Source organism: Cryptotermes secundus, unplaced genomic scaffold, assembly GCF_002891405.2.
Source record: "Cryptotermes secundus unplaced genomic scaffold, Csec_1.0 scaffold96, whole genome shotgun sequence".
Lineage (NCBI taxonomy): Eukaryota > Metazoa > Arthropoda > Insecta > Blattodea > Kalotermitidae > Cryptotermes > Cryptotermes secundus.
The window spans coordinates 561,752-583,621 of NW_019730584.1; the positions used below are offsets into that span (position 1 = coordinate 561,752).

Sequence of the window (21,870 nt, forward strand, 5' to 3'; positions counted from 1 at the left end):
AGTTTGTACAGGATGTGGCAGACTTTCGTATAGATTCGTTATATGTGTTCTAAAAATGTGATTTCGTTCTGACGCGAAATGCTTGCCGGCCGATCCATAGAGACTGGGAGAAAGGAAAATTATATTCGATTTATGCTACTTCACACACACTGCGACTTTTTGTTTTGAACACATGTATCACATAATTCGAAAAGTATCTGCAATTATACACTTTGATTATCGATTTTGTCCGATTTCTATTAATAATAATTTCAGGCAAAATCTCAAAGTAATTGATCTTTCTCAATACGGCAAAACATACAGCGAAGGTGTAATATCACAATGTACTGTCATAAATTATTTTTCCTTATATTTTCTAAATATAAAGACAAACAAATATTGTATAATGAAAGCAGTCTTCTGGGATGTGGCGCCGTGTAGACAGTGTTAACAGACGTTTCGGAGGAACGTGTCGCCTCCATCTTCAGGGTAGAAGATAAGAAGAAATCCGCGAGCGAACCAGCGTGAGCAGGTGCAGCAGACGGTTGCACCTGCAACTTGTTGCCTCAATCTTCAGGGTTCCTTCTTGTCTTCTACCCTGAAGATGGAGGCAGCATGTTCCTCCGAAACGTCGGTTAACACTATATCTACACGGCGTCATACCCTAGAAGACTGCTTTCATCATAGTCACCGCCGTGAAAACCTCAAATCTTACGTATTTTACATATTACTGAGGTATATAATTATGTTAATCTTGAATTTAGTATTATGTAGGTCTCAATTAGACCTATATGAAGTGAAATTAAATTCGCTACAAAAACATTTGTGTACACCTCCCTCAATTTAATTTAATCTAAATCAATTTCGCAAACTAAAAATGCAAAGAAATGAACGCCATCTCTACATTATGGATTTATTTCATGGTTTTATTTCTCCTGCAAAGAACGCAAAAATATTAATTCCAGATTTTATCATTAAAGTAAATACTCCACAAATTAAATCAATCGATGATATAATGTAATACATATTATTACGGATCACCCTGCAAGCAGTTCCACTGCTGATGGTAGAAATAACATGCACGCGACAGAAACGCGTTTCCAAGATTGTGGCTAACGGGAAGATGAATACAGATGAGCCATTAGCAAGAATGTTACTTTTTCTCTAAATTACTTTAAGTCATTAGTGTACAGTTGACACAAAATTAATAGCCTGAAATAGATCACTTCTGAGCCTCTTCTCAGCTCTTCTTACAGAATCTGAAACAAACGACTAAGAAAAGTGACCAGCTAAGGTACAAATCGGTGGTATGCTGTTTAGTTTACGCTGGTCCACACAAATTGTGGCTAGTAAGGGTCTTACGAATAATTTTTATGCGACTGTTCAATGTGGGCAAACGACATGTCTTTGAGAAATGCCGTCTTCTGGGATGTGGCGCCGTGTAGATCTTGTGAATCGACGTTTAGGAGGAACGTCGGTTCACACACAATCTACACGGAGCCACATCCCAAAGACGGCATTCTTCATAGTCACCGCTGTGAAAACCTCGAATCTTACAAGACATTCGGCTGATTAAAATGTGTTCAAACGAAACGTATAGTAAAGTCCGTGTAGGTAAACATTTGTCTGATAAATTTCCTATCCAGAATGGCCTAAAACAAGGAGATCCTTTATCCACCCCTTTTCAACTTTGCTTTAGGATATGCCATTAGGAACGTCCAGGTAAACCAGGTGGGACTGAAATTAAACGGGACACATCAGCTGTTGGCCTATGCCGATGATGTGAATCTACTGGGTGATAATGTAGATACCATAAAGAAAAACACACAAATTTTAACTGACGCAAGTAAGGAGGTTGGTCTAGAAGTAAACACAGAGAAAACTATGTATACAAGTTTTTGTCTCGTCACCAAAATACAGGGCAAAATCAGGACATAATGATAGGAAACAGCTGGTTTGAAAATGTGGCACAGTTCAGATGTTTGGGAACAACGATAACAGATAGAAACCTGATTCAGGAGGTAATTAAGAGGAGATTGAACTCGGGTAATGCTTGCTATCATTCAGTCCAGAACCTTTTGTTCTCTTGTCTGTATGGGTGTGAAACTTGGTCTCTGACATTAAGGGAGGAACATAGACCGAGGGTGTTTGATAACAGTGCGTTGGGGAGAATATTTGGACCGAAGAGAGATGAAGTGACAGGAGGTTAGAGAAAACTGCATAATGAGGAGCTTCATAACTTGTGCTCTTCTCCAAGTATAATCAGAATGATCAAGTCAAGGAGGATGAGGTGGGCAGGGCATGTAGCACGAATGGAGGAGACGAGAAATGCATATAGGATATTGGTGGGAAAGCCAGAAGGAAAGAGACCTCTGGGAAGGCCAAGGCATAGGTGGGTGGACAATATTCAATGGATCTTAGAGAGATAGGATGGGACAGTATGGATTGGATTGGTCTGGCTTGGGATAGGGACTGGTGGAGGGTTCTTATGAATATGGTAATGAACCTTCGGGTTCCATAAAATGTTGTGAAATTCTTGTGCAGCTGGAGAATTGGCCGCTCCTCAAGAAGGGCTCAGCTCCATGAGTAAGCAAGCAAGTGAGTGAGTGAGTGAGTAAGTAAGTAAGTAGTTATTGGAGAGGGTGGGTTTCCCCAGGCACTGAGACCAGTATTGGTCCATTGTGCTTCCCTCTATGATATTCTACCAGTCTCTATACCCTACCGATATTGGTGCGTACCATCAATCCCGACCGAGCCAGCGAGTTCGGCCTCTACTGGCTTGGCGGTATCTATAATGTCTCCCCCATCTATCAGAGGCGTTAAAGACTACTGTTGGGCGGGAAATGTCCTTGAATTTAGCTCAGTGACGACTTTGGCGATATGAGGTTATTTTACGTGCCGTAAAGCTACGACATGGGACCCACGGCTTAAAGTCCTTCCCGGAGGGCTTGTTCCCTGAATTTTTCCGCCCTTAAAAATTCCACGACCTCCGCCGGGTTTGAACCCGCGTACCTTGAGTCACGAGGTGGAAACGTTACCTCTAGACTACGGAGGCCGCTAACTAAGTAAGTAAGTAAGTAAGTAAGGTACTAACAAACTAACTCCATGCAGCTGAGAAGCTTGAGAAGCTATCAGTCGCCCAGCCAATCAAGAATATCTGATCATTTTATGGAAACCAAAGTTTCATGTCCGTGTTCGCAAGAGCCTTCCAATGATCCCTATCCTGAGCCAGACAAATCCAGTCCATACAACCCCATTTTATATCCCTAAGACCCATTTTAATATTATCCCCCACCTACGTCTTGGTATTCCTAGTGGTTTCTTCGCTTTTGGCTTTCACACCAAAATTCTATTTGCATTCTTCTTCTCCGCCAATACATGCTACATGCCCTGCACATCTCATCCTAATTATACCTGAAGAACAGTACAGGTTATGAAGATATTTTGGTGCTACACAACTAATCTTGTGAAAAGTTCTATCTTCTGGGATATAAAGCTACGGCATCCAACATATCAGAGCTCTGCTTGCTACCTGTTTCACTGTTTCTTGCTTGGCTTACTATTTGGCTCTGAAGACAGAGGCTACCTGTTCCTCTGGAAAATCAGTCGACTACTGAAGGACTACACAGTGTTACATCTCTGAAGGCAGAAGTTTTCATAACTACTGCTATCAGAGCCTCAAGTCTGAAATAATTTTCTATCCATAGTCCATTTTGAACACTTTACTTTGGTGCATAATCCGCAAAGAGTTTAAAATAACTTGCTCAGTGACTAACATTTCATTGGAGCTAGAGTACATACCACCATGCCCATATGATGAACTTCCAACGCTTTCAGTCACAAATATGCAAAGTCCGATGACATAAACAAAGTCATTACAAGAATCAAACAAACAACTACCAATATAAATTGCAACACACTGGCTTGTCTCTATATTTGCTGATACAGGAAAATAAACAATGATTTAATACCTTTTTACATATATTGGTTTTTTTCTTATTTAGGTTCCAAACCTTTGCAACACAGAACCTCAAATCAGCTGACAGTGCCCTGTGCTTAACTAATTAAGCACTAAGCCATGAAGGTGTATGGTGGAATTGACGTACAGATCCACGTATTCTTGATCTTGGCACTAATTGGAAGTGAGTAGTCAGCATTACCCCACGGGAGAATCCCAGTACCCACTGGATATGAGGTAGGGTCTGCCCCGGAACTAGCCTGAATATATGTGAAGAAGAGAAAAATCTTACCCCTACTGGGACTCAAACTCTGTCCCCTCGGCCATCAAGCAAATAGCCATTCAAGCGGTATCCTGGCTCCTCCCAGCTAGTATAATGTAGTATAAAGGTAAGGTAAAGTTGTCCCTGTGCTTAACTAATTAAGCACCATGATCTGAAGGCGTATGGGGGAGCGGATGTATAGATCCACATTTTCTTGACCTCGGCACTAGTTGTAGGTGAGTGGTCAGCTTCACATCTCGACCACTTTACACCTGAGGCAAGAGCCCCCGGTACCCACTGGATAGGAGGCTGGGTGGGCCCTACATCCAGACTGAACAATATGGAGCAGAGAAAATTTTGACCCTACCAGGACTTGAACTTTGACCTCTCTGTCGTTCAGCCTGTAGGCAGTCGTTATAAAGTATAATGTGATTTAAACTGCAGCAATACAGGCTAAGTTAGGTGAGGACACAATAACATCAGAAATGCAAAACTGGCAGTCTATTCAAAAAGACAAGGTCATTAATATGAAATGAAGTTTTTAAAACTTAAAATTCTTCTGCACAAATGAAACCATAGAATGTAACCATATCCTTACGCTACGTGTTTAATAGAAGCTACGATCAACTTTATGAATAAATCAAAATAATATTCAAGCCGGGATTTTGGTATACTGTATCAAAATGGGGGGAAGGGAAAGAAAGAAACTACATGCTTTACAATTCTAAATAACAAACATGTCCAAATACAATAGGCATTTTACGGGGGTTTTGTACATCAGTGAAGTCAGAACTAAAAAATTTTACATTCTTCTTTTACAATTACACATTAAAGATGTAACCATGATCTCTGAGCACAATTTCCTCACAGGAGCAATGATCTTTAAATACCATATTATAAAATAAAAAGTAAATTGTCAATGTGCTTAATTAGTAGAGCACTATGCCATGAAAACATATGTGGGAGTGGAAGTAGAGCTCCACCTTTCTTGATGTCGATAGTACACGGAGGTGAGTGGTCACCTTCATGCCCCAACCTCTTTACCCCCAATACCCACAAGGCTGGGTGGGCCCAGAGTTGGTCTGGACACTGTGGAGAAGAGAAAAATCGAACCCAGGCTCTTCAGCCTGCAGCACACCGCTACACCAACTGAGCTATCTGACTCCAAACAGCATATGCACTTCAGGAGACAGTCAAGTTTATAAAAGAAATCATAAATGGTCCTTCCACTACATGCTGAAGGACATTCAAAATTAAGGCTGGTTCAGTGCAACAACGCTGAAGTCTTTCAACCTCCCACACAACAGCCTGAAGCTAATCAATCTTGTGCACAGAGAGTTAACTACACCCTGTAAGATCTGAAGTTAATAAAGTCTTTCAGCCATAGGCCGATATATAAAAGGGACAGTTTGTATCACAAGTCACATCAGACCCTGATAGTGCAGGAGACAGTCCTTACAACATTGGTAATTTACAAATAACTGACAACTGCTGATGGCCTGCAAAGATTTTATTACTGACTATACCAATGTTTCTCAGCAGCTGGCCCAAGGTAAATTTTTATTGGCCCTAAAATCGTTTACTGCCAAAGGTCATTTCTTTCTTCAAACTGTTACGAAAAGGTGAATCCTACTCATGATAAAAGCCTTGCCTTGTGGCTTCTTTGCATAGTGCATGTACACATGCTCAAATGTCATGTCTATATAAAAATGTAATATATACAGTAGAACTTGGTTATAACGTCATCAAAGGGACCTAAAAATAGTGTCGTTATAAACGAATGTCGTTGTAACCGAAATGGGCACTTCCACAGTAGCCTTATGTTAGTCACGTAAAAATCTACCAAAAACCGAGTTAAAATGTTGCATTTTTTAGTGAAATACGTAGTTAAGTACAGACTAACCAAACATTAACGTGGAATTGCCCAAATGTGTAATATCAAAGACATATTACAGCGCTTTTCACTGACAATACACACCGCACTAATACTATATATTAAAGGTCGGCCTACTCACCAAATTACAGTAGATTACATCAATTGTTGTGCCTTACTGTACCTAGATACGAGTACAGTAATCAGTTATCTTCATCTGTTTCCTGTTACTTGCCCAGTACACACTTTCTAAATTACGTTCAATGTCCATCTCAGAGAAATTCAGGAATGAAAATGACGTTACATACGAGGTTGATGCATTTGTGCATGTCGTACTAAGCAAGGTGTAAAAACAGTTGTTTTATGAGGAATTAGTTCGTACCATTGAATATTTGACGCAATAGACAAGGTGTCACAGAAACCGATGTTGCTATAACCAAGTTTTACTGTATATATATATATATCCAAATAATTCTAACGAGCTAGAGTAAAGCATTTTGATATTTCAGTGGTCCATGGTATAGTTTGGTTTGAGAGGCAGTGGACTAGACCATGCTTGTGTAAAAAGAATGGGAACCTTACCATAATTCATAAAACCAAAATGAAAACTAATGTTATCCGAACTGTAACACTGCAATATCATGTTTGAAGGGGCATACTCCATAACATGAAGTTGTCCCTATGCTCAATTTATTAAGCACTACTCCATGGAGACTTAGGGAAAGGATGTAAAGATCCATGTATTCCTAACCTTGGCAGTAGATGGAGGTGAGTGTTGAGCTTCATGCCCCTGCCACTTTACTTCTGGGGAAATAGACACAAGTATCCACTGGACAAGAAGGTGGAAAGAACTCAAAACTGGTCTTGATGATGTGCAGACTACAATATTCTCTTACCCCTGCTGGGAATCAAACCCCAATTCCTCAGCTGTCCACTCCGTAACCAGTCGTTGTACAAACTGAGCTATTCAGGCTCTGTATTCCATAATGTAGTACACCGAATTTCCAATGGCATTCTTTAAGGTAATTAAGATTAGTTAAGAACAGGTATAATGAAATACAAATCAGTGAGTCTCTCATACCAAGTTTCAGTAATATCTGTGGCAGATTTTAGAGGATATACACGAAGTCCATGTACGATCTCATGAAAACTAGACTTTCTTACAGACCAATATCACTGAAAACTGGAACTGTGTAACAACTTTTGGTGCAAGTCTCCCAGTACCAAATTTCAACCAAATCTGTGAAAAACTGTATGGGATACGTGGAAAACTTCATTTACGGTCTTAGGTAATTTTATTATGGATCAATATGGCTGAAAACTGGAACTTCTGGTGGAAGTCTCCTATAACAATGCAATTGTCTGCAGTATACACACAAAACTTCATTTATGGTCCTAAGTAAACTAGGGGTTTTTTTATGAAATGATATGACTGAACTGTCCAATAACTTGAATTGAGAGCGTCCATAAACTTTTAAGGATATCTGTTTAGACCCTGATACTAGGGTATTCCTCCATTTGTAAAAATCCCTCAAAAGCATAAGAAGTAAAGAAAATAGCCTATAGACTTTCCTAGCTTCAGACAAAGTTTCTCCACAATCTCAAATGGTACATCTGGAAGAAATGAACTCACTACTCCCTGTCTGTTTACAGAAAATTACATATGTCAAATAAAAGGGTGACAACAAAACACGTAATCTTATTTTAATACTAGTATCCACTACCACTGTATTATATCAATGAGGTAAATAAGTATTGCTATCTAATCATTACCCAAAGCTACATATTGTTAAATTATTAACAAAATGTTTTAGAATGCTCAGTTTGAAGGCATTACCAGATTCAATTTCCTACAATGAACTGTTCTAGAACAACTTCATTCTGGTGAACTGCGTGAGACTTCAGAATGTATGGAATTATATACACATTCTAGACCAAATTCTCTCAACTGCCAGTATGTAACAAATTTTTACCATCTCAAAAAGGTTTTTACTACCAAAGAAAATAAACAGACTGATTTTCTTCAACTAAGTCTCTTGAAATGAAATGACAAAGACAATCTAATCAACAGTGTTTTTTGGATGAAAAATTATTTGTGAAGGCTTCAATACTTATATGCCTTTAAAATTTAATACATATTTATGCCTATAAAAGTAAGCATTCACAGTATAGAATTCAGATATTCTGCCAGTCCACAGTATAGAAAGGGTTGAGAAACACTGTTCTAGGCCATAAAAATGACAGTTTATGATATTTTGCTACACAATTTGATCTCACAAATTCTACAAAATTGTGTGACTGACTGAATGATGAAACTTCAGGATCACTCATAATCCTGACTTTAATGCACATTTTCCAACAGCACTTGAAAGAAGGCCATAGGTGAATTGCTATGAATATTCTTATACCTGGTTTGTGCAATAACTTTATGCTCATTACTTCAATCACTGCTTAGTCAATATATTTGGCAAAGTTACTAAAAAAAGAGTGCAAAAATACACATAAAAATGAAATAATGATACACAAGTATGAAGCAGTAACATGGTTTACAAAATACAATCATTTAAGTTCAAGCCCACAACATTTACCAAAAAAGTAACAGTTCTGACAAATGCATGTCAACATTCCTAGACACCATCTCTTACCGCACCAACTGGATCATCTTCAAGACCAACAACAATTACCCACTCCCTTTATAAAAGGTTAATTAATTCCATCCAGTGTGACTGGAGTTTTGTTCTCCTTTTTAATATTTTATCCTTAACATGTTTCGGTCTTACGAGCATAGACTATCTTCAGAAGGATATCGATACAATTAGAAGCCACTATTACAATATGTTTTCTGAACAAGACATACACACAATGCCTTCATAATACAATGAGTACAGAATCTAATGTTTTTAACAAATACAGTAGCTTGTATTAATACGATAAAATATTTATAAATTACAATTAGTATGCTTAAAAAGATTCTGTTATTTTTTTAACCAAATTGGTTCGTGTCCTTTTTATTTCTCCTCTTTGAAGGAAGCCAAGGATCTGCCACCTTGCGGTTCTGTTGTTTGGAGAATAGGATTCTTCAGTGTTGTCCTGGTGATGTTCAAGGTGCAGTGTTGTTATACTCTGAAGATGGTCACACTGGACAGAATTAATTAACCCTTCTATAATATTGTTAGTGTGACGGACCAGGATGAAACATATCAACATTACCCACTCCCTTTTGGATACATGCACCACTCAACTTATGCAACGTTCATGTTACCATGATTTCACATGAAATCTTTCAAATTTAATTTCTATAGTAAGACTAAAGGACAATGAAATTATGTGTAAAGAAAAAAAAGTTCACAAGTAGCTAATATGCACAGTATTAAAGTTAAGTAAATTACACATTTTTTAAAGAAAATCAGTGGCTGTGAAAACAAATGAGCAATACAAATTTTGAGTTACACAACAACTCTTGTGAACTCAACTATCACAAAAGCTGAGGAATGCCTGTACTCACTGCCTTCATTTCAACGTAAAAGTACAAAACCTTCTCCATGCTTATGGCCACGATAGGGAAAAATGTACAGAAAGTCCTTTCTCTTACACAACCTGTCTTTACATGATGCCATGAAGTCCTCATGATGTGTGGTCTTTTCCTTATACACTCTGGAATCATCACATCTATTCTTTTAGATTTATATACCTTAAAGTTTGTCACTAATTTATTACAAATGGCAAAGTACTCCTCCTGATACATCAAATCAGTTCCTTACAACAGGATGACCACAGTTATCTGCCTAACTACAGACAGTTCACTGTTAGTATGTCATAAAACTTTCATGTTATAAAACCATACTGTACCGACAAGTTGCAGAACTTAAGTTCCTATGAGAAAGGAACCTCTTACAGTCTTCCAGATGAGTGTACATTACTTTATGTGCCAGCAAAGGCACTTCTATGTCATAAGGGTATTAGTGAAAATATAGGATTTTTATCAGAGAGACAAATCAAACAGCTGTGTCATTCACAAGTTTATCACCACCACAAGATATACCACAGTTCACAGCACTACCAGATGCTGTAAGGATATACTACATTTTTACTGAAATTGGCTGAAATCAGTCCAAGGAACATCGGTACATGCAAACAGCAAAACGCAAATGGCAACAGTTACATCTAGAAACCAACTTACATTAATTTTTACATATATAATTTCACAAGTAGAGTCTCAAGGGATCTGATGATGGTGTATAACATAATTACTGGGTTTTTGGACTTTGTGAATCATCCAGTATTGTAAAGAACACTAAAGAATACAATGTTTCAGCAACTGGATCTGTCTCCTCCCTCAGGTGAGGGGGTGGGGGGACACACCTACTCTGGTACTGATGGAGGTTTGCTTTTTCTAATAGACCCAACAGAGTAGGTGTCTCCTACCCTCTCACCTGAGGATGGAAACAGATCCAGTTTCCGAAATGTTGCGCTCTTCAGAATACCAGATGGAAGAAGCCCAAAAACCTAGTAATCCCTAGGGATAATTTCATAAGCAGCTGACACATAATTGTTACAATGTCTGAACCTAATTAACCTAAAAAAAATAATAAAGAATGAATACATAACACAGAATTGTTTCTTAACTAGTGGTTCACTGTGCAAAATTCTGATTAGCATTATATTACGGGTACCAGAATTGTAGAAAACTATTGTTTACATCTAGTGACGTTTATCGGGTTTTTTTTTCCCCCCATGATTACAGAATTTCTGTTGAATGCCACTACTGGCCAAACACATCACTGGCCATTGCAAAAGGGTGACAGAAAAGGCTTAACAATCAAAAGACAGTATTTTTCTGTTGCATTAATCTAATGTATGAATCTAAAGAAGTTCTACTATAAAATCTCTGTGAATCTCATGTCAATGTATAACAAACTTCTCTGACATAACCTAAAAAAGAGAGTTATATGTCTGTGACCTGAAGAAAATCAAAATCAGTGTCATTACACTGATATGGAATGATACACGATTTAGGTTAGTTGATCTATATATTTCCTATTTGGTTATTACAAGATGTGATAGTGCTTTATTACTGTATTTGACATTTTATAGAATTACTGCTAATATATTACAATAGTCAATGAAGTTAAAATCATGTTACTGGTCTGTTTACCTAAGTGCTTTCTAAAAATAAACATTTATTAAAGACAAAAGAAAACGTTAGAAATAAAGCATTTTGTACTGCACATGCAAGACTTCAGTAAATATGAATAAAACATATGTTTAGGCTGCAATCTCCATATCTATGGCACTAATTTTTCATTATGATACTACTTATGACAAATACTAGTCCACTGGTTCTCAGCTTTCTCATGGTCATGTTCAATCTCCAAATGAAAAGTTCTCTCTTTCTCAAGAAAATAAAAGAAAGATAGAAATAAAAAAATGAGCATTTACAAGTACAGAGACTGCAGTCATTATGTCAACTCTTAAAAACATCATCATACGTTGGTCTGCTCTCAATACAAGTTCTCTCCTGTATATACACCATTTTCACAACTGTGCACCTCTAGTGGGCAGGAAGAGAATTACAGTTCTGGCTGGTACTGGAAAATAACTTAGTGAGATTAGCTGCCTAATGGTATATGTGGCATCATGTCAAATGAATAAGTATTTTATTATTAGTATATGAAAATGTCTACTTCATTTTGAATTATTCAGTACATACCTTACTTCTGAGGTCCACTTAAAAGAGTTTGAAAACCACAGTTCTTACCTACCAATCTCAACTGGGGAAGACAACATACTGATATTAAAGACAGCTACATTACATAAAATGTTTAAACCTATTCTTTTCTTATCTCAACTGTTTCTTCTGTAGTCTGTTTCTCATTCAAATGATCCATCACAGAACATTTACAATTATGCCGCAGAACATAAAACTCACACTGCCATAATTCAGAAGCTGCTTCCACATTTCTTCTTAGAGAGCAATGTTGAGACTTGCAACAGCATTAAGCATATTTTGATTAGAATGAAGGATCCTGATGAATAGTAACAAACATCATAACCTTACCTTTAATTCTTCCATTCTTTGTTTTACTCTTTTACGGAGTTCTCGAAATCTGTAAAAGTGAAGAAGAATGTGTTAAGAATTGAATATTACTGTCTTCAGGGAGAAATGTAAGGGAAGGAAAACAGATAAGATGGGTAATAGAAGATGTACAGAGGGGGAAGAAAAACTCCATGGCTTTAGTCCACAAGCGAACTATACCGACCAAGTGGCTGCTGCTTGTCGGTGAAGTTAGTGCCACAGGAGAGATAATGAAATTGAAAATAAAATAAAATAAATTCAAAGGCTACATGACTTGTCCTAAAGATCTGCAGATTTTAAAGGGCCACAATCTGTCCTAGTGGCATTCATCCAAAGAAACTGTACATCACTGTACAGTACAGCTCCTGCCTTGTTGAATTTCCTTACCTTATACAGAATACATGCTTACTGTACAAAATCCATTACAAGGAGACAATACCTTGCTTCCACTTCAAACAGCATTCTTCACCAGGCCTCCACGACTACTACTTAAATTTACCAGTCACATTAACCCTACAGTGACGGGCTCCATACCTGGCACACCAGCGGTTTCTGTCACGTGTCGCCAGGCTCCATCCCCGCATGCATATTGCAGCTCTAAGTTTCAGCCCATACTTTGCACCATTGTTTTTCATGTAAAGTAATTCTTTTGGTATGAAATTAAAGAGGAAATTTCAGGCTATCATTTCGTACATTCATTGTCCCACTTTGAACTTCCTGCAGGAGTTCTAATATGTTTGAATTCTTTGAAAACGTCTTCAATTTCAACACTTGGTGCGCTTGTTACCATACAAACCTATATCTGCCTAGGGGAATTCTTATGAACTAAATATGTTAGATCGATACTGTGTTCTGTCCTCTATCCTGATCGAATGAAATGTCGATTCTCTTGAGGCATATTCTGATCAGTACTGCTTCAACATTGGTATTTGTAACTACGAGAAGACACGTGGAGAATTTATGACTTTGAGCCGTGATGTTGACTCTAGAAGTGTGTTATGACAGCTACTGTAGCAAATTATACACAGTTCACTATATGAATGATAACTACTGTCATTCCCCTGTTCTATAAATAGGCATCATGCCATCTGGTTAGCCAGCTGCAAGGCATGAAGTGGCCAGCTGTGTTGTGGAGAATACATTTACTTCAAACTGAATCAGAACAAAGTTTTATCAGATTCGGAATTAGACACTGAAAATGGATGTTTGTGCTTTTCTCGATTTTTAGGTAAATGACAGAATCAAGAACAGCACAAACATCCACTGGGAGAATATGCAAAACTATAAGGGGCAAAAAGAAAATTTCTGAATGCGATGATAATATGTAGGAATAACACAAGGGAAAGAATAGATCAATTGTCAATCAGAATTCAGTTAATTGAGGGACTCTCTGTGAAATATATGCTAATGCTGTAGAACACAAAGTGCTGGATCGACATTCATCTGACAAAACAGTGCCCCATCTAAGAGAAAGAAATTTTATAAGCAAGATTCCACCAGCTGCTAAGAAATCAAAACCACAGAAACGGCATGTTGTGTGTCAAATCTGTGTACTGGTGTGATGCGTGTGACGTGGGACCCTGTGTAACCGCACCATCGAATCCTCCCCCCCCCTTATTTCAGTAGCTAATAGAGTTAATAATAAGAAGTTATGAAGAAACAAGGGTTTAATTAAGACATATTGTAAGAACAATGAATATGTGATGAGCAGATAGACCAAATTTGCGCGGACAAGGACATCTGCTAGTCCTTACGTCCAAGCATCTTGTGTTATTTACCAAAAAGGCAGAAAGTGATACTTCAAGAAACCCCACTGAGTTTCTTTAGAAATGTAGAATTAGCCTTAAAGCGGCAAGACACTTTGAGAATTCGAGAATTGACAGTTTCTACCAGCCGTAAGTCAAAAGTGGGAGTGCCTGGAGATCATTAGTGACCACTCATAACTTGCATCGCTGTCAGTTTCGCCATTTTGTCTTTTAGGGCGAAATTCCCTTTAAAATAATGTCATTGGCTGGAACCAAAATTAAGCCAACTCCCCATATGTGAATCAACCTATCAGGGAAATTAGGAGGAGAGGAGAATAGGCAGATACAAATCAGTTAGGACCTCTGGCTCGGCAGAGAGTTCAGTCTAAGAGTTTAGTCTATCATAAAAATAAATCAAACAATATTTTAAAATACTAGACCTAGGAAAAATTTCAGAAATATACCACTTGGAAGATCACCCAGAATTCTGAAAAGAGCCATACACTTACTTAGCCTTAACCCTCTTTGCTTCTCGCTCCTCCTCTTCCTGATACCTTTCCAAGATGGCACGGCACTCAGCTATGCTCAGGTTCAGGAACTGTGCCACCTCATTGCTAATTTCTTCAGTATTCTGACGATCCATCAGAAACAACTTTGCAACATCTTCGTGTGGACCCAACATCACGCGTACTAGCAGGGGATATTCATCATCACGCAACCGACGTTGCTCTGGAATATGATACCTATAACTAGAAACATGTCACCTGCTTCCTTGTGTAAAAGACGCATCATTTTGATGCCAGGCAACTATCACCCTGATCTATTAGTCTACTTACTTATGTATGTAATTAAAGCCTCTGCCATGAAAACGTATGTGGGACTAGAGGTATAACTCCATCATTCTTGTCCTTGACACAAGACGGAGGTGAGTGGTCAGCTTCACACCCCTGCCACTTTACTCATGGGGAAATAGCATGCAGTATCCAACAGAGAGAAGACTGTGTGGGCCCCAGAGCCAGTCTAGATGCTACTGACAAGAGGAAAACATATTGCTCCCACCAGGAATTTAACCTAGGTACTGTAGCAATAACAATCTTGGCAACTCTTTTAAGATATACTTAATTTGAATTTAAGCTGTGTTACTGGATATCTTGTCCTTCTCATGGTTTTCTTCAACTCCTTCAAGTGAATAACTGGATAGTATCTTAAAATAAAGCACCATATTCGTCCAAATAACTTCTTTAATCATCATTCATAAAAATCTTCCCACCTCATCTAATATTATACTCATTGCAGTTGAAACAGTATTAAGTAACCAAAGAACTGGCTGCCTTAACAGCCTAAAACCTGCCAAGGACAAGTAGACAATTTAATCAGCTTGATTTTAATACAAAGACAAGTGACTTAGGTCATTCCTGCCATAAGCTAATTACATATCACTTAGAAAAATTTGAACAATACCAGCTAATAATAAAGAGTACACAGCTCTTAGATGAAGTGACAGGAGGTTGGAGAAAACTATGTAACGAGAAGCTTCATAACTTGTACTCTTCGCCAAATATAATTGGAATGATCAAGTTAAGGAGGATGAGTTGGGCAGGGCATGTAGCACGAATGGAGGAGAAAAGGAATGCATATAGGATATTGGTGGGAAAGCCAGAAGGAAAGAGACCACTAGGAAGACCAAGATGTATGTGAGAGGATAATACGAGTATTAAGATTGATCGCAGAGAGAGATGACGGGATGATGTGGACTGTATTGATCTGCTCAGGATAGGGATCAGTGGAGGGCTCTCGTGAACACGGTAATGGACCTTCAGGTTCCATAAAATGTTGGGAAGTTCTTGAGTAGCTGCACAACTGGCAGCTTCTCAAGAAGGGCTGAGCTCCATGAAGTTAGTTAAAGCACACAGCTCCTATCAATGCTTAAGCTGCTGAAGACAGCATAACATACCTCCATTATCCCTGATAATGAAGAGGGCAAAGTTGATGGGCTTGCTATCCACTTTGTATTTCTCCAACAACAGGTTAATAACTTCCTGCGTGTTGACAAGTGATGTGATCCAGACACTCATTTGGCTACCATGTGGGGGTGTAAAGAAACTTGTTTCCCGATTATAGAAATGGCCATTAATTGAACATCTTCGTTTCAGTTTAGTCCTAGAATGCCTCTTGCCAGGCCGACGCTTGATGGCTGTTGAGCCAGTCTTTGTTGGCCGTCTCACAACTTCTTCCACACCATTTCCATCTCCAATCTCATTTAGAGCCCTCTCTAGTTGATCTTCATACTCATCTGAATAGTGTACAGGTTTAAGATTTGTATCTTCAATGGCTGAACTCCTCTCCTGATGTCTCTGTAAGCAGTCTGGGCCACTGAGAGAACGGTTCAGATTCTTTTCCCAGTAACCATATGAAGGTTCTGATATATTAGGACAAAATCTATCATCACTTTCGACAATCCAACTGTCCTTTAAAGAAATGTTCTGCCTCTCGTCAGCTACAGATACTGGACTGTTATCGAACTGAAGGTTGCAATCATCACTCTTTATATTGTCACTGTCTTCACTCAAAACACTGTCAGTTGCATACAGACTGGACTCAGTAGAGAGAATATGCTCATGCCCTTCAAACTGATCAAAACTGGACTGGTTGGTAACACTGGGTAGGGCAACAGGCATTGTCTGGTATAGTTTGTCTGCCTCTTCCACCTTTCTCTCGACCTTCAAAAAAATTAAATATACTCAGAAAAAGACACTTTCTTTCAACAATGTGGTATTCAGGTTAATTCTATTTCATTATCTAATTGTAAAAACTAAAAACAACTCCGTGGCCTGTAGTCCGTAAGCGAACTATACCGACCGAGTGACTGCCTCTTGTCAGCAAAGTTAGTGCCAACTTTTGCAGATAGAGGGTGTCACGTGGTCTGCGCAATGGATCCCCACGGCTTTTAATCTCGGTTTTCAAGACCAGAGCCTATTCTAATTGTAAAATAAACTAAAATAAAATGCAGCAGCTCCAGATACAATAAGACTAAATAAGAAAGGCACTGTCACAAAGTGGTCTCTGGTCCGACAAAAACTTGATTATGCTGGGTCTGAAGTTCTCACAATGCTGACTATAGAGCACTACAAACTTCTGGTTTGTAATGTGGTTCAGAGAAAGCCTGGTGTTTCATAAGAAAGCTTTATTTCCATCTTCATGGTCAAAGGGTATAGAAAGCAGAAACCAGTAGATGCAGCAAGCAAGATGCTCAGCTTGTCTCCGAAAGTGTCTTCGCTGCCTTGTTTGCGTGGCAGCATGTTCACTCATGAATCCTACTTCCTATGTGGGCTGTATTAGAAATGGTGACCACTCATGGCTAGGATGCAACCAGAGTTTTTGAGTGAAGTGAAATCTGAAGCTCTAATAATTTCCTTTGCATAGTTCTTTTGGCTAGTTTAGATCAAAGCGTCAAAGGACATTTGAAACATGTAATGTTATTACCACTTTGTTAAATAAACCTAGAAACAGATCTAATTTAACCTAGCAATGCTTTCAGCAGTTCAAATAATACAACATCAAATGAGAAGAGTGAACAATAAATTGGAAAGAGATGGGGGGGAAGCAATTCAAGCCCAATTTTAGATACTATCCCAGCACCTGCTTGGAGGGCTACAGAAAACTAGAAAAAACTCAGTAAAGATAACTAGCCTACGTACTAATATTTGAACATGGTTAGATTTGGTGACATTATTACAGTTCATCTGTGACCAGATGTCAACTCTTCCACCTCCTTTCCTCTTCCTTCCTCCCTTCAATACCTTACATTCTCAAGCGGCCTCCGTAGTCTAAAGGTAACGTCTCATGACTCGTAGTACGCGGGTTCAAATACCCGGTGGAGGTCGTCGAATTTTTAAGGGTGGAAAAATTCAGGTAACAAGTCCTCTGGGAGGGACTTTAAGCTGTGGGTCCCATGTCGTAGCTTTACGGCACGTAAAAGAACCTCATATCTCCAAAGGAGGTCACTGAGCCAAATTAACGGACATTTCCCGCCAAACAGCAGTCTCTAATACCTCTGGTGGATGGGGGAAGCATTATAGATACCTCTCAGCTAGTAGAGCCGGTCTCGCTGACTGGGCGGGACTGATGGTAAGCACCAGTACCGGTAGGATACAGAGACTGGTAGAAATCATAGAGGGAAGCACAATGGACCAATACAGGTCTCAGTGCATGGGGAAACCCACCCTCTCCAATAACTAACTAACTAATGTTACATTCTCAGCAGAGCCAGATCATCTTTGTGGTGAAATGTTCCTGAAGCTAAGGCTACTTCATCTGGGATCAGAACAGTCAACGGTGTTCTGTAACACTAATGCAAGATGTGATGCAGTATGGAGTTCAGTGGAGAGAAATGGGATATAAAATGTCAATGGACGGAGAAAAGAGAACGAAAGAAAGATGAAGCAATGTGACAGTCCAAACCTTTTAAAACTCTTCAATGGACGCTATTTTCCTCTTTAGCCATTTCAATAGAGTGACTGATTTATTGGGGAAACCGATCCATTAGCTTGTAATGACTTGCTTTTTGCATTTGGACAGGAACAACTGCCTTCTTTTGCTACCTGCAGCTTGGGTGACCGCAAAAGGGACGCCGCCATCGAAAGGCAAGTCTGTAGTTTGCCGAAGATGTAAATTTTGTTTTGCTAATAGGGTAGCTGTTATAAAAAAGTGTCTTTGGAAGGGTGTAATTGGACCCTAACCTAAGAAATATCCGCTTTCACATGTAGGGTTCCGGGTTCAATATCTTTGAATCTCTTTATTCTCAAAGTTAGTAATGTGATCGTCTAGTGCTGATGGTATGATGAATTGGCAGATAAAATCAGCCAATAGGAAACTATTCTTGTCTGGGAGAAAGGCCGTCGGTTCAAATCCTATACAGGGGATGAAGCGACACTCCCGCAGGATAGAGTGGGCAGAAGGACTTGGCATTTAGAATTCATCTGAGGCAGACGTCATTGGGCTGCACTCTCCAAGCTTATCTAAATTTAACAGTCTTTATTTGGTTCGACTAATCTTTGATAATAATAAAAAGGGCACATTACTCCGTACTTGCTAATAAAGTTATAGTGTTTGCTTCTGAAATAAACAATTTGTGATTAAGCAGAAAATAGGGTCTTTGATTTCTAGCAGTGGACTGGTTTTAAATGTGCAGTTTCCTCGTTTCCTCAGTTATTACCATGACACGGTCCTGAGAAGAGTCAAGTGTTCTACCGAAGCGGGCAAATAAATAAATAAATACAATAATAAAAAGGGGGCGGTCACAAGAAGTGGCGCCCAACGGTTACAAGAAGTGGCAGCCAATGTGAACGGTTGCAGCAAGACCCATTTCTACAGCTTGCCATAAAACTGTTCCAAACAAGTTACTTTTCAACCCACTAACACTGTTATATATGTTAAGTCAGGCATCTTCAATGTGCTTGTACAAAATTCACAATTTCCAAATATAAGACACAAGACTTCACTTTGAATAGCACAATTTTCTTTCCATATTCATAACTGCACAAGTCTGCAGACCAGAGACCATGCGTCATGAATTATATTAGTTCAAAAACTACAGTATATAAACACAAATTTTATAGTCTTACTGAATCATTAATGCTGCATGTACTGCATCATCAAATACAAAAATCTCATCATGTTGAATCTAGGAATGTCTATAATAAAATGTAATGTAATGAAAAGAAAACCTATCTGACCTGTAGTAAATCATCAAGCTCATCCCAATTAATTTGTTTAATATCCAACTTGTGAGGCAGTGTCAGAGATTTAAGCTTATTCTCAGTTGATGTTGCACTTGATGTTTCTGAATCACAGGTTTCATTACTACAAGTGACTCCTTCACAGTCCGTATCGACTTCAGTATCATTATCAGCCACATTTAAACAGTTTACATTTGAAACCTACCAAACACATAAACAGAAGAAAATCAGACTCTGATTTACATTTGATCTTAACAAAACTGTACCATACTTAGTCTACTGTGGATCTATGAAGTATAATACAAAATCATACCAACATATAATACTAAAACATAGAACCTCATACAGAAAACAGAAACAAAATCCAGACAACAGGCATAAAATTTTAACAGAAGTAAAAGGTAAAGTTGTCCTTGTACTTAACTAATTAAGAACTATGTATGGTGGAATGGATGTATAGATCCATATTTTCTTGACTTCGGCACTAGTTGGGGGTGAGTGGTCACATTCACACCCCTAATACTACACTCCCACAGAAAGATCACCTGGTACCCATTGGATAAAAGGCTGGGTGGGTCCCAGAACTAGTCTGGATGACTTGGAGGAGAGAAAATTCTTGACCCTACAGGGACTCAAACTCCGACCCCTTTGTCAACAAGCCTGTAGCCAGTCGCTATACTGACTATGCTATCCAGGCATGGTAGCGTCGTTGGTTGAAGCACTATGCTACAAGCCGCAAGGTTCGGGTCCCAATGAGGTGGTTTTTCAATTTTATCAGAAGCTGGAATTCAAAGTTTGTTAATACAATTAAAAGAAAACAATCACAAGGATGCTTACAAAGGCATTACAATTTAGATTTAAAGGGAAGACAACAAGGAATTGACAAGAACTCAAAAGACTGTGGGAATATAAAAGTGACTACGGACTTCTTGTTCATCGACCCACATAAAATGGAAATGATGTATGGGAAGAAATGTAGTTGAATGTGACTGCTCTTTTCTACAATTTGTCACAATTACACAAATCCTTCTTGGACTATAATCAATGTCATAAGCAATATCCTTTGCTGAAAGTTAAGAACATATGCTAATTTGACACAACAGCCCAGTGCAACCACAATATTTAACCCAGTCACATCCATAAGCACACACAAACAGTGTTGCAAAACTGGCCAAGAGTGCACAGATGTGTGCAGTGTATATTCATTCATCTTAGTGCTGCAATCATTTTCTTCATGCTACCACAGCCTTCTACAATTCTTATACATATTACATTGACATTTAGCGCAGAATTTTCTAACCAGTAAGAGTACCGAGTTTTACTTAATTTGGGTACGGATTTGCTTGTGACACTGCAAATGCCTAGACAATTTTCATGCTGCACCAGAATTACAGTTGTTGTGCAGATGGCAGTCATTACGTTGTTCATTGTGTCAATTTTCTAAGCTGTTTGTGTGAGACAAAATCATTGAACTCCTGATTTCAAGAGGAAAACAGCTGTGTGCAACTTAAAATATATTTACAGCAACATGACATGACTGAAGTGATGAACAGAGACACTGCAGGTGCCATAAAAGAGGAACTAGATGCGTGCCCATAAAGTAAAGTAAGTAAAGGTGTCCCTGTGCTAAACTAATTAAGAACCATGCCATGGGTGTATGTGAGAATGGATGCACAGATCCACTTTTTTTGACCTTGGCACTAGATGGAGGTGAGTGGTCAGCTTCACTCTCCAGCCGCTTTACCCCCAGGGGAAAGGGCCCCAGTACCAATTGGATAGGAGGCTGGGTGGGCCTCAGAGCCGGTCTGGACACTGTGGAGAAAATTATTGACCTTACTGGAACACACACTCTGACCTCTCAGACGTCCAGCACGTTGCCAGTCACTATACCGACTATACTACCCCGGCTCCAGTTGCATACCCATGCACAAATAAAAAAGCATTTGGAGACACAAAGACTCATCACCACAATACATTATCTTTTATTATTAATATTACTGGTTCCTCTTTCAGTTGTCTACAATAATAGTACGTACATTTCAACATCACCTCTATAAGAAAGCGAGGTTGTGAACTCTGGTTTGATAAATTATCTGATCAGGCATATTCAGTCTCTCCTTAACAAGATGGTTTGTTTCTTCTAGTACTGATATAAATAGGGTTCATCTAATACTTGGCGTCAACTTACAATCAGTTAAATATGGTAACATAATTTAATTCTATTAAGAATAATATATAT

At 38.7% G+C, this 21,870-nt stretch overlaps 1 protein-coding gene across 1 annotated transcript in view; it reads right to left on the bottom strand.

Moving 5' to 3' along the window:
- Positions 1-10,527: 10,527 nt before the first annotated feature.
- LOC111866347 overlaps positions 10,528-21,870 on the bottom strand; it is a 29,675-nt gene continuing 18,332 nt past the window's right edge. The window contains exons 6-9 of the mRNA XM_023855212.2: positions 19,629-19,832; positions 15,848-16,613; positions 14,403-14,622; positions 10,528-12,179 (exon numbers count right to left, since the gene is read on the bottom strand). Coding sequence (XP_023710980.1) covers positions 12,119-12,179; positions 14,403-14,622; positions 15,848-16,613; positions 19,629-19,832 — 1,251 coding nt within the window. The 3' untranslated portion in view covers positions 10,528-12,118. The remainder of the gene's footprint in view (positions 12,180-14,402; positions 14,623-15,847; positions 16,614-19,628; positions 19,833-21,870) is intronic.